General features: G+C 42.4%; 1 protein-coding gene across 2 annotated transcripts in view; it reads right to left on the bottom strand.

The window, feature by feature from the left end:
* Positions 1-14736, bottom strand: part of LOC126260063 (b(0,+)-type amino acid transporter 1-like) — a 548204-nt gene that overhangs the window by 143167 nt on the left and 390301 nt on the right. For both annotated transcript variants that reach the window (XM_049957257.1, XM_049957258.1), the window contains 2 exons: positions 10776-10877; positions 4049-4330 (listed from right to left, as the gene is read on the bottom strand). In XM_049957257.1, coding sequence (XP_049813214.1) covers positions 4049-4330; positions 10776-10877 — 384 coding nt within the window. The remainder of the gene's footprint in view (positions 1-4048; positions 4331-10775; positions 10878-14736) is intronic.

Below are 14736 nucleotides of genomic sequence, written 5' to 3'. Positions count from 1 at the left end.
CGCATGTTTACCGTTCTTTCGCTTCTTATCAAACTGAATTTCAGGGCGAAAATGCGTTACAGACTTGGCTTAACGATGTCTGACACAAAACCATTGGTTTCATGTATGCGTGGGATCTAGAAACTGTGTGTTGCAGATTAGGTTGGTTGGTTTAAAGGCGGGAGAAGGGACCAAACTATGATGTCATCGGTCCCTTGTTCCTAATAAAACAATGTCATAAGTGTGAGACTAAAACGGACGAAACATAGAAGACAAAACGGAAAGAAAGGAAAAGCCACAAGAATGAAGGGAAGGCAACGAACACTAAAAGGAATAAAAGAGGACAAGAAAACAACATAGAGATGCTAGAAACAGAAGGGAATAAAACATGAAAGCAGATTACAGTGGCTGGCCAATCACGAGAATAAAAAGGGAAAGCCAGCCACTCTGCAACACATTAAAACCTCCACCCTAAAAGCACTAGGGAGGAGGACACTGTGCACTGACTTGGCAGAAATCCTAAGAAATTTTGGTCTTATGTCAAAGCGGTAGGTGGATCAAAACAAAATGTCCAGACACTCTTTTACCAAAATGGTACTGAAACAGAGGATGACAGAGTAAAGGCCGAAATACTAAATGTCTTTTTCCAAAGCTGTTTTTCAGAGGAAGACTGCACTGTAGTTCCTTCTCTACATTGTTGCACATATGACAAAATGGTAGATTTCGAAATAGATGACAGAGGGATAGAAAAACAATTAAAATCGCTCAAAACAGGAAAGGCCGCTGGACCTGATGGGATACCAGTTCGATTTTACACAGAGTGCGCGAAGGAACTTGCTCCCCTTCTTGCAGCGGTGTACCGTAGGTCTCTAGAAGAGCGTAGCGTTCCAAAGAACTGGAAAAGGGCACAGGTCATCCCTGTTTTCAAGAAGGGACGTCGAACAGATGTGCAAAACTATAGACCTATATCTCTAACGTCGATCAGTTGTAGAATTTTGGAACACGTATTATGTTCGAGTATAATGACTTTTCTGGAGACTAGAAATCTACTCTGTAGGAATCAGCATGGATTCCGAAAAAAGACGATCGTGTGAAACCCAGCTCGCGCTATTCGTCCACGAGACTCAGAGGGCCATAGACACCGGTTCCCAGGTAGATGCCGTGTTTCTTGACTTCCGCAAGGCGTTTGTTAGAGTTCCCCCACAGTCGTTTAATGAACAAATTGAAAGCTTATGGACTATCAGACCAATTGTGTGATTGGATCGAGGAGTTCCTAGATAACAGAATGCAGCATGTCATTCTCAATGGAGAGAAGTCTTCCGAAGTAAGAGTGATTTCAGGTGTGCCGCAGAGGAGTGTCGTAGGACCGTTGCTATTCACATTATATATAAATGACCTTGTGGATAACATCGGAAGTTCACTGAGGCTTTTTGCAGATGATGCTGTAGTATATCGATATGTTGTAACAATGGAAAATTGTACTGAAATGCAGGAGGATCTGCAACGAATTGACGCATGGTGCAGGGAATCGCAATTGAATCTCAATGTAGACAAGTGTAATGTGCTGCGAATGCATAGAAAGAAAGATCCCTTATCATCTAGCTACAATATAGCAGGTCAGCAACTGGAAGCAGTTAATTCCATAAATTGTCTGGGAGGAGGCATTAGGAGTGATTTAAAATGGAATGATCATATAAAGTTGATCTTTGGTAAAGCAGATGCCAGACTAAGATTCATTGGAAGAATCCGAAGGAAATGCAATCCGAAAACAAAGGAAGTAGGTTACAGTACACTTGTTCGCCCACTGCTTGAATTCCTCCTGCTATGAAAGGAAATGGCACTGAGATGATCACTCCAGGTTGTTGGGCCTTATGGCGGTTCTTAGTAGGACCCCTTTGTTTTCTTTCGGGGCACCCTTACAGCACAGCGGTAAGTCGACGATAATCTACGCCTCGTTTTGTTGCCCTTCATGGCACGCCATACTCGGCCTACACTTCAGCAAGATAATGCCTGCCCACACACGGCGAGAGGTTTTACTGCTTGTCCTCGTTCTTGTCGAAGCCTACCTTGGCCGGCAAGGTCATTAGATCTCTACCCAAATGAACATTTGGAGCATTATGGGCACGGTCGTGGACAGAATTTAGCACGAAATCTCTCATGAGGACATTCGACAACATTATCAGTAAATGCCTAGCTGAATAACTACTTGCATAAGGGTCAGAGGCGGACCAACACGGTATTGACTTGCTCAATTTGTCAAGCTGTTTCTCTTTAATAAATGACCCAGTTTATCCGAAATTATAATCATTTGTTTGCCTGTACATCTACGAGGGGCATTTGAAAAGTCCGTGCAAAAATAAAAACTACTTACGTGTTTGGGGTAAACCTTTATCATTTTTCGACATAGTCTCCTTTTAGACTTATAGACTTCGTCCAGTGCTGTTCTAATTTGTTGATCCCTTCCGAATAATAGGAATTCTCCAAGTCTGCAAAATAGCTATTAGTTGCTGCAATCACCTCCTCCTCTGAATAAAATCTGTCCCGCCAGCCATTTCTTCAAATTGGGAAACAAACAGAAGTCCGGAGAACAGGGTGGATGTGAAACGAGTTGGAATCCTATTTCCATTAATTTTGCGACCACAACTGCTGAGGTGTGTGTTGGTGCATTGTCATGATGGAGAAGGACTTTTTTGCGGTCCAATTGCCGGCGTTTTTCTTGCAGCTCGGCTTTCAAACGGTCCAATAACGATGAATATAATGAACCTGTAATAATTTTACTCTTTTCCAGATAGTCGCCCGCATCTCGTGGTCCTGCGGTAGCGTTCTCGCTTCCCACGCCCGGGTTCCCGGGTTCGATTCCCGGCGGGGTCAGGGGTTTTCTCTGCCTCGTGATGGCTGGGTGTTGTGTGCTGTCCTTAGGTTAGTTAGGTTTAAGTAGTTCTAATTTATAGGGGACTTATGACCACAGCAGTTGAGTCCCATAGTGCTCAGAGCCATTTGAACCATTTGAACCAGATAGTCGATGAGGATTATCCCTTGCGAATCCCGAAAGACAGTCGCCATAACCTTTCCGGCCGAAGGAATGGTCTTCGCCTTTTTTGGTGCAGATTCTCCCTTGGTGACCCATTGCTTAGATTGTTCTTTGGTCTCAGGAGTATAGTAATGTATTCATGTTTCATCCACAGTGACGAAGCGACGCTTAAAGTCCTGCGGATTCTTCCTGAACAGCTACAAACGATCCTTGCAACACTTCACATGATTCCGTTTTTGGTCAAGCGTGAGCAATCGCGGAACCCATCTTGCGGATAGCTTTCTCATGTCCAAATGTTTATGCACAATATTATGTACCCGTTCATTCGAGATGCCCACAGCACTAGCAATCTCACGCAACCTAACTCTTCTGTCATCCGTCAGTATATCATGGTTTTCATCAATGATTTCTGGAGTCCTAACCCCGACAGGGTGTCCAGAACGTTCAGCATCACTTGTGCCCATATGGCCACTCCGAAAAGTTTGAAACCACTTAAAAAGTGTGCTAATCGAAGGTGGAGAGTCACCGTAATGCTTATCAAGCTTCTCGTTAGTCTCCTGAGGCTTTTTGCCTTTCATAAAGTAATGTTTAATCACCACAAGAAATTATTTTTCGTCCATTTTTTGACAAACACTCGACTTCCTTGATTCACACGAATGCAAAACACAAAGAAATAGACCAGTATGGCTGAAACTTGGTGTGCATTCTTTCCAAAGATGCTACTAACTGAACATGATCTCGATACGCGCCGGTGGTGCCATATTTCAGACTTTGCACGGACTTTTCAAACGGCCCTCGTACATCACAGCTACCGATTCCCGTTTCATTTGGATAAATTCTTCGTGATGAGTCTTTTTTTTTGTTTGTTTCTTTGTCTTAGAGTGTGTACCAGTGAAGTCCGGATTCACCCTATATTCTTAACCGCTGAATATACAGGATGCTCTCTGGATGGAGTCCAAAAAAGTCACAGGAATTGTGAGCCTGGATGGCCCCGAGCCAGTCCGCTCCCCCAGCACGCAGCTGCCGTGCGGTACTCACCCAGAGCGAGCAGGGCGATGAGCTTGAGCAGGTGCTTCTGAGTGTCGGGGTGCAGCTCCGCGATGCCGAGAGGCGCCAGCGGCTGCACCACGTACTCTGCGAACGTGAGGATGACGACGGCCACCTCGGCGGGCCGCAGGATGGCCACGTAGATCCAGGCGCACAGGAAGCTGGGCACCGGGCCCCAGAAGCGGTGCAGCGGGCCGTACGCCTCCAGCAGGTAGGCGTACTCCGCGCCCGACCGAGGCACCACCGTCCCCAGCTCCGCGAACCCCAGCGCGCCTGCGCACGTCGAAACACGAACATTTAGCTGGCGCCGGCTACCGAGCACCGGCAGTGATGGCACCGTGGCCTGTGTTCCGCGCTACCACAAAACCAGAAGTTCGGTTTCAGAGCTGACTGCTGTGAGAAACAGTTAACCTCTTCAGGTCCAGCACGTCGGATACGATACGTCGAAGTGGTAACTTCATTGAGTAAAAGATTTAAGTTTGTAACGTATTCTAAACCAGAAACAAGTTCTGATATAGACAAGGTAAAATCATGGACTGACTTGGAGACTCAGTGTAAGACAAAGAATCGTTTGTTTCAAGGAACGAACCCGTTTTATATTGGACTACAAATTGCTGGTGATGAACCAGAAAAAACGGATAATGTTCAGAGTGAAGTTAAATATGTAACATATGTTGTTAGAAATAGAGTTTATATGACTTTTTGTAAAAGAAAAGGTACTGCAACGTTCTGAATAAAGGTTATTGTTTACAGCTAATGTCTGCGTTGGAGTTTTTTATGCCAACTGGGACCATATCCGAAATTACCCGGACGACCTACGCCTGGCTTTCCTAGTTCCCAACAATCAACAAAGGATTGATGAATTAGCCATTACATTTTATGGCAACAAAATAAATTATTCTGCAGCTGTTATTGTATTAGAAGAATTGTGGTATTATAAGCCAAACCTTGATTATTTAATTCGTCAGTTTAGGGATGCATACAGAGAATTTGTTTTTATGCCTAATGGTATAAGGTGTGCTAATAGGTACTTTGATTTTAGACAGGGCCGTTATAGGCCTTTGTGGTATAATTATTAGAGCCTCGGTAAGAGATCCTCACAAGTCATACCTCAGACGCACAGCCGAAGGCCATCCTAGAAAATGGCCTCACGGGTAGTGAGGTCTCCTGATCAGGGTAAAAATAAATATAGGCTTGTACACAAGTTGTGTACAGAGAAAAAATATTGGCATTGTAAATGTGGCCATGAATTTTGTTTACACTTTAGGTGGAAGATGTTGGCAAGAATGTATTATTTATTGGATATTTCAGGATGGCTTACAACCTCCGTCCCGCTGCAGGATGATCTTGGATGAGTTCCAGCAATTATTCTGATTACACTGTAGCCTGACAATATATTTATTCACTTATGAAATTTGTTATTAACAATCCGAACGAATTCAAAAGTAATAGCAGTGTACATGGCTACAACACTAGGAAAAAGGATGATCTTCACTACTCAAGGTTAAATCTATCTTTGGCTCAGAAGGGGGTAAATTATGCTGCTACAAAAGTCTTGGGTCACTTACCGAATAGCATCAAAAGTCTGACAGATAGCCATATAGCATTTAAAAGGAAATTAAAAGAATTTCTTAATGGCAACTCCTTCTACTCATTAGATGAGTTTTTGGGTATAGTGAGTGGGTAATTTCCCCAACCCCCACAAAAAAATTAAAAATATTAAGTGTCATGTAATATTTTGTGTAATGTAATATCTTGTATAGACATCTTTTATTAACCTGACACGTTCCACATCATTACGAAGTGTCGTATCCATGATCTATGGAACAAGTACTAATCTAATCTAATCTGTCTGCGTACAGAACCCATGTAACGCCATAGATACACGTGCCATAACTTGCTCACATTCCGCTAGGTGTCACGACGTACCAAATAAAGTTTCAGTGCTCTGAGTGGTCAGTTATCGAAGTAAGCTGTTTACCTAAAAACCATAGTGGAAGAACGGCTAAGCAATGTTGTTCATTTCATTAATTAACATTCTTCGTTTATTCATATCGTAACTACCTTGAACAGAAGTTACTTTATTGTCACCAGACTTGTAGCAATAAGATGGCACTTTCCAATGGCACAGTAGGCTTATATTTCGTAACAACGTCAGCAGTAATTTTTTATCGGTTTTGGCACATTTGGACTCCGTTGAATGATATGTGAAATAGCTATAATAATAACAATGAATAAGAGTAATAATTAAAGAATAATGACTTGATTGAAGGTAAAGTAAGAAACTTTTTCTTAGTGGCAGATGATGAGATGAGATATGTCACGAGCTGGAGAAGCCATTCGGCTTTGATGCAAATCTGTCAGAACGTGGTGAAATGTCAAGCGATGTTGAGGGTGATGAGACCTGTCTCACCTACTGACACAGAATGTGTACTCTTGTTGTCTGACGACTCAGACGTGATAGATCCACAATTACTTCTGCCACAACGACGAAGTAGTCCACCTTGACGTCATACAGATGTGTTCGAGTTCTCCCCACCTGCACCAACTTCTGCGTACTTCATACACCAAAGCAGGGATTTTAAACCGATCCCATATGTACAAACCAGATGTCTGATAGGTGCTGACAAGTTACTAAACAACAGCTCAAGAAATAAAGGTATTTTTGAAATATCTCTTAAGACGTCACATCTTAGATATCGTGGAGTGCACAAAACTTTCTTGCATGAAAACTATTTTTTCATGTACCGTCATGTAATTAAATAATTTCTATTTCTTGGTTTCCTCTTTATGACAAGTTTACAAAATATAAAATCAGTATATTACCAAACTCCATTTTCACAATTTGCTTGCCTTGAATGCCAGTGTGTCGCACATGAGACATGGTTTTCTCGAAAATTAGCCCACAGTTTTTGAAAATTATTTCATTTTCTTACATTTGTCGTTCAAGTGACTGACTGTAATAGAAACATTAGATAGATAAGTGTATTTTCCTGTTACTGGATCTGGACAGGTTAAAACCTCTCAAGTTTAACAATGCTTCAGTGACTGGCGGGATCCCTGTCAGATACTGTATAGAATTTGCATCTGAGTTTGTTTCCTTGTAACTACAATCTCTTAGATTCGTGGAACAAAAAAACTGTTCCCACTTTTGGAAACAAAGCAGGAGTCAGACGAGTGTACGACCCGCCTCCGTGGCCGCTGTCCCCAACGCATGCTTGTGCGGTGGCTCTCGACACAGAGGTAAGCCGCTTCCAATCCTGCCAGTATTTGGCCGGCAAGGGGAGGGTAGGTGGTGGCGAATAGTTCCTCATCACCAGACATTGCGCAAATGTCCTGGTTTAAATACCAACCTCCCCAAAGTGCTTCATGAAGTGAAGGCATGTGACACTGTTGTGCAGAAGAAATCCACTTAACTGCCTTCTAGTCTCATTGGCTTCCATCTGTTTTAGAATCACAGAATATTCGGAGACAAAAATATTCTGATCTCAAACGTAATGACGTATGTAGAACAGAATGACCTAATCTGTGTCAAGCAGCATGGATTCCGAAGACATATGTCATGTGAAACCCAACTTGACCTACCCTCGCATATCCTGTAATCAGGTGGATGCAGTTTTCTGTGACTTCCGAAGAACATGTGACTTGGTATCACACGAACGTTTATTAAGGAAAGTACGTTTATATTCGGTATTAAACGACATTTGAGACTGGACTGGCAATTTCCTTGCAGGGAGAGCGCGGCATGTTACCTTGGCTGGAGAATCATCGACAGAAGCAGAAGTAACAGCAGGCCTGTAGGAATCCTTCATGATCTGACTGCGAATATTAATAGTAATTGAAGTGTTACTTTAAAGTAAATTAAAGTTTTTACAGTCGAAGAGAGAACCTGTATTTTTATTGTATGCTTTTTGGAGTCTTCATCTTGAGAAGGGGGGATAAAATCTGCAATAAATAATGAAGTCAATGTTAGTTTTTATTCTGTGTGAACTTCTAAAAAATTACATGACATCGCTGTAAAAATACGGAGAATCTTTCTTCCGCTGTCTTCAGCTCGCTCACCCTTCCCTCCCCCCTCCCCATGAGCATGAGCCTTTGGGTGCAAAGTTGCTAGTATATGGGTACTGTTTTATTTTACTCGTACCTTCATAGCTACTGTGTATTTACATTCTCAGTATAATTTGTTGATTCAGTTTTTTTAAGGCATAATTGTCACTTTCCTCTTTCTGTGCACATAAAAAAAAATGGTTCAAATGGCTCTGAGCACTATGCGACTTAAATTCTGAGGTCATCAGTCGCCTAGACTTAGAACTAATTAAACCTAACTAACCTAAGGACATCACACACATCCATGCCCGAGGCAGGATTCGAACCTGCGACCGTAGCGGTCGCTCGGTTCCAGACTGTAGCGCCTATAACCGCACGGCCACTCCGGCCGGCTGTGCACATAATTTCAAACATATCGACTCTATACACCAGCATCTTTGCACTCTAAGATTCATGCTCCTTGTATGTTTGCATCTGTGTTGCTATTGTGATACGCCTGCTACGCGAGATTTTGATTTCGGTGTTTACCATATCTGATGTTATTTCACCAGCCATCAGACGTGTGCGTGCATGGTGTATGAAGCAGTGGATAAATTTATACAACCACATGCATTAGCTTTTTCACTTCTGGGAACTATGTTCCAGTATGTGACAGCATTATTATTTAATGGTTACAGCACGCCATGTAAGTAGCTGCCAAATTTTCATTTTTCAGCGTTTGTAAGTTTCGTAATTACGTGTATTTTATTTGGTGACTGGGTGCTTTCAGAATGCGTGACAATGCCCATGCATCGAAATTTCGATCGCACTAAATATCGTTTTAACAGGCTAAAGCAGAATGGCTATATTCAAAAGTTTAAAGTATCAGGTTGCAATTAAGACCATCTGCAAAAGCATTAACATACAACACGGACAGAAAAAGTCCCAAGACATTTCCGTGAAGCAGACCTGAAGTTAGTTCTACTTCTGTCGATGACTCTCCATTCAAGATGACATGCCGTGTGCTCCCTACTTCTTACACTACTGACCATTAAAATTGCTATACCACGAAGATGACGTGCTACAGACGCGAAATTTAACCGACAGGAAGAAGATGCTGTGATATGCTAATGATTAGCTTTTCAGAACATTCACACAAGGCTGGCGCCGGTGGCGACACCTACAACGTGCTGACATGAGGAAAGTTTCCAACCGATTTCTCATACACAAACAGCAGTTGACCGGCGTTGCCTGGTGAAACGTTTTTGTGATGCCTCGTGTAAGGAGGAGAAATGCGTACCATCACGTTTCCGACTTTGATAAAGATCGAATTGTAGCCTATCGCGATTTCGGTTTATTGTATCGCGACATTGCAGCTTTCGTTGGTCGACATCCAATGACTGTTAGCAGAATATGGAATCGGTGGGTTCAGGAGGGTAATACGAAACGCCGTGCTGGACCCCAACGGCCTCGTATCAGTAACAGTCGAGATGACAGGCATCTTATCCGCATAGCTGTAACGGATCGTGCAGCCACGTCTCGATCCATGAGTCAAGACAACAATCTGCACGAACAGTTCGACGACATTTGCAGCAGCATGGACTATCAGCTCGGAGACCATGGCTGCGGTTACCCTTGACGCTGCATCACAGACAGGAGCGCCTGCGATGGTGTACTCAACGACGAACCTGGGTGCACGAGCAGCAAAACGTCATTTTTTCGGATTAATCCAGGTTCTGTTTACAGCATCATGATGGCCGCATCCGTGTTTGGCGACATCGCGGTGAACGCACCTTGGAAGCGTGTATTCGTCATCGCCATACTGCCGTATACCCGACGTGATGGTATGGGGTGCCATTGGTTACGTCTCGGTCATCTCTTGTTCGCATTGAAGTCACTTTGAGCAGTGGACGTTACATTTCATTTCAGATGTGTTACGACCCGTGGCTCTACCCTTCATTCGATCCCTGCGAAACCCTACATTTCAGCAGAATAATGCACGACGGGCCTTTCTGGATACAGTAAATGTTCGACTGTTGCCCTGGCCAGCACATTCTCCAGATCCCTCACCAACTGAAAACGTCGGGTCAATGGTGGCCGAGCAACTGGCTCGTCACAATACGCCAGTCACTACTCTTGATGAACTGTGGTATCGAGTTGAAGCTGCATGGGCAGCTGTACCTGTACACGCCATCCAAGCTCTGTTTGACTCAATTCCCAGGCGTATCAAGGCCGTTATTACGGCCAGAGGTGGTTGTTCTGGGTACTGATTTCTCAGGATATATGCACCCAAATTGCGTGAAAACGTAATCACATGTCAGTTCTAGTATAATATATTTGTCCAATGAATACCCGTTTATCATCTGCATTTTTCTTGGTGTAGCAATTTTAATGGCCAGTAGTGTACTTTCACCCGAATGCTTGCGCTGGCGCATGTGGCTGTTTAAATACTTTTTTTTTTTTTTAAATCTTCAGTTGCTGCGTCCAGTTCACTAAAGAATTCATCGGCGTTGGGAAATTCTCTGTTTTTGATCCAGCACCTTGAGAAGTGTGCGATTTACATTTGCGAAATCTATAAGGTGTATGTGGTGGGCAGGAGGCGATTTATTAATAAATCAGAAGGAACCCTACGACCGTGGCGAGCAAACGTGAGAGGCAGAGGCTGAGGCTGGGTAAGGGGCAGAGTACTCACCTACGAGGGAGATGCCGCCGCACACGGCCCACACGACGAGGCACAGCCCCACAGAGCCAGACCGCTCCAGCGCGCTCGTCGGCGACACGAAGATCCCGGAACCTGCGACACACCAGCCACGGCTATCAACACACACACTACTGCAGGCTCACATGATTTGTACAAATATCGAACATATTTTATGCTCATATATTTGTAGAGCGATAATCAACATGGACTCCGCAAACAGAAATCTGGCTAAACTCAGGTCGCCCTGTTCCGCCGCGAGATCCATAGCGTCGTCGACAACGCCGCTCAAGTTGATGCTGTGTTCCTTGACCTCGGGAATGCATTTGACACCGTCGTGGATTGTAGATTAATGAAAAAAACGAAGTATTTTAAACATAGCTGCACAACAGCAACGGTTCCACGTAATAAAATTATAAACAGCCGGCCAGTTGCAATGGATAAAGAATTCTTTACCTAGGTTTCGACAAATATAAATTTGTTTTCTTCAGAAGGTGGCAATTTTACATTAGTAAGGGCTAATGTACCATCGCCGTTTTTACAAATGTCGGCAGAGATCCATTTGTCAAAATTGAAATATAGCCCTAGAATTAGGGTTTGTCAAGTAAACATAAATTAGTACATGGATCTTGCAGAACTCGGTTGTGAGTTTAGTTTACCGAATGCTATGGAGGCGGGTAAGTATTACTATCCTGATTCACACTGATGAATTTATTTGACATATTGTAAGTAGGCTGTTTAGGTTTTTTTATTGGTAACGCCACCTCTGTATGAAAATCACTGGCTGTGCTGTGTGCAGTCTGTGGCTGCTTTTCATTGTTGTAATACTCGCCATTGTAGTGTTAGGCAGCTGGCTGTGAACAGCGCGTAGCGTTGGGCAGTTGGAGGTGAGCCGCCAGCAGTGGTGGATGTGGGGAGAGAGATGGCGGAGTTTTGTAATTTGTCATGAACTGCTATATATATATGATGATATCAAGGTAAATACATTGTTTGTTCTCTATTAATATCTTTCATTTGCTAACTATCCCTATCAGTAGTTAGTGCCTTCCATAGTTTGAATCTTTTATTTAGCTGGCAGTAGTGGCGCTTGCTGTATTGCAGTAGTGGGAGAAACGAAGATTATTGTGAGGTAAGTGATTTGTAAAAGGTATAGTTTAATGTTAGTCAGGGCCTTTCTTTCGTAGGGATTTTTTGAAAGTCAGATTGCGTTGCGCTAAAAATATTGTGTGTCAGGTTAAGCATAGTCCTGTAAAATTGTTCTAAAGGGGACGTTTCAATATAAAAATAAACTCTTATGGTGGTGTAATTTACATCCGCCACTCTTGTGCACTTGTAAAATCTTGTCACCTATTTCTGTTCTCATAAATGGCTCTGAGCACTATGAGACTTGACTTCTGAGGTCATCAGTCGCCTAGAACTTAGAACTACTTAAACCTAACTAACCTAAGGACATCAGGCACATCCATGCCCGAGGCAGGATTCGAACCTGCGACCGTAGCAGTCGCGCGGTTCCAGACTGAAGTGCTTAGAACCGCTCGGCCACCCCGGCCGGCACATTTCTGTTCTATTTTTAAGTTTTTTGTGATGTCTACTTTAATTTAAGCGTATTGTTAGGTGCTGCAGAGTGTGTGCATCGAATGAATCATCTTATTTCTCGAACAAAATAATATTTCCTCCTGTCTGGTATATAATGTAACGTATGCTAACTTCAGAACAGCCACTGCAATACGCAGAGGACAGCATTGCCTATAACACGCATCTTTTCCAGCCAGTATTAACACAGATTACAATCATTGAACCACTGAGACAGAGTTGAAGAGTTGTCTTCCTTGTTATTTAATCTCTACACGGTACAAGCAGTACACGAAACTAAAGACGAATTTGGAGAAGTAATTAAATATCAGGGGATAATAAAAATTTAAATATTTTCCGATGACATTTTAATGTCAGAGACAGTGATGGACTTGCAGGACTATGAGAATGGAATGCATGGTAACTTGAAAAGAGCTTATAAGATGAAGACAGTACTAGAACAGGGTAAACTAGGGAAGTCGGATTAAATCAGACGATGCTGGTTAGGAAATGAGACAGTAAAAGATGAGTTTTATGATTTGGACAGCGAAGTAATTGACGAAGATGGAGGTAGGGATGATGATAAATGTGCACTTGCAGTCGCAAGAAGAGCTTTTCTAAAAAGAGAGAAATGTGTGAACATGAAATAGAAATGTATTATTAAGTCTCCAGATACTATGTAACCAACCAAAAACTACGTCTTGATAGTAGGCATACATTAAGGTGAATGTGGAATGTTAATAAAATAGGCTGGAAGAGAACAGAAGCTTTTGAAATGTGCGTTCCAAAACAATGCTCCAGTTTTATGGTTGGACTGAGGACGAAAAAAATTATGGTACAACTTGACTCATAGAAGGGATTGGATGACAAGACACTTTCTGAGTTAATTTGTAATGAAGGGAGGCGCGAGGTCTAAAAATTGTGGAGGGAAATCAAGGGCTGAATTCAGCAAGGAGTTTCAAATGGATGTTGGTTGCAGTAGTCATTCGCAAATGACGAGGTTTGCACAGGATAGACTAGCGTGTACGCTTCGTCAAATTAGTCTTCGGAGTGACATCTACGACAACTTCTCTTAAAATACAAGTTGTAATGCAAGACAGCGGTGCCTGTGTTAATAAGAATACGATGTAATGTTCCTTCCGACATGCAAGCATTCATGTCCGAATGAACATCACGTTATACTTCTTAGCCCTTTCAGATCTGAATTTTTTCTGGAGGAAAGAAAACTGATATTTATGTGGTAATACTCTTACGTGCCTTTTAATAATTTTAGATACAAAATATAAGCAAAAATATGTACCCATTTTCAAAACAAACTTTGTTCACTTGGTTTAATTTTATTGACTAAAACAACTAATTACGAAATATTCTCTACTGTAATAAATAGTAAAATGATCATCCAGTAATAACCATGCATTTTAGCAATAATATGTTATACTGTGGAGTATAGTGAACCAACCACATCCCTGTATTCTGCACACTGCTGCATTGACTTTCTGACATTTTCATGGTGATTCCCAACAGTTGGCAACAGCTGCGCACGATGAAAAGGTTGAACATTCACAAATGTTTAAGTCGGGTTTCCACTGGGAAAAAATACTTCTGTTGCAGTTAAGACACAGTGAAAGTTAATCTACACAATTGTAGTCAGCGAGTGTGTAAGTTAGCAACGCACGACTTGATATTTGGTGTTTATTCGCTAGTACCAGTCCCTCGATTTTCAATAAATATGTCCTTCCTGGACGAAAATGTACGTAACGTACGAGTACAGGCTTACATGGATGATATATGGAAGTTCGGGTCTGGCTGTGATTCGTGCACGCATAGCCGAAGCACTTACGGGGACCACACCGTGGTTCAGGTCGAAAAAAAATCGACTTTCGGTTTTCATCATATTTCAATAGATTCAGGTTTTATTTAAGTGCTCTGAAAAGGATTTTGCTGAAAAAATTTTTTTAGAGCATTTAAAGAGCATTTTCCTACCACGTGTGTTTATGTGCCACTTCCACTTTTCTGTCACCCATTTTTCTGCATATATTTTAGATCTTTATATCCCGTAAATTGCACGTTAGGGATTTTTCTTTACTCCGGAGTGTTTTGGCTATCCTTGGAATGCAACGGTCGGTATTCTTTTGTTTCTGTTGTTGGTAAACAACATGCTTTCAAACACGCGGTTAGTTTTGTTCAAGTGTGATTGCGAGTCCTTGTTATACTTACGTTTGCAGTGCTTGCTTACAAACGTACTCGCCTCTTTCAGAGCTATTTATATAGAAGCTCTTGGAAGTTAAGTCTATACCTAACGTCCTCTACTGATGATAAGCCATGTCATGGATTGTGTCCATCAGGAGAAAATTCGTGGTCCAAATACAATAGGGCTCAGGCA

Source organism: Schistocerca nitens, chromosome 5 (assembly GCF_023898315.1).
Source record: "Schistocerca nitens isolate TAMUIC-IGC-003100 chromosome 5, iqSchNite1.1, whole genome shotgun sequence".
NCBI classification, from domain to species: Eukaryota; Metazoa; Arthropoda; class Insecta; order Orthoptera; family Acrididae; genus Schistocerca; species Schistocerca nitens.
Note: the sequence above shows the minus strand (reverse complement) of the source record. Positions and strands in the feature narration are given on the sequence as shown.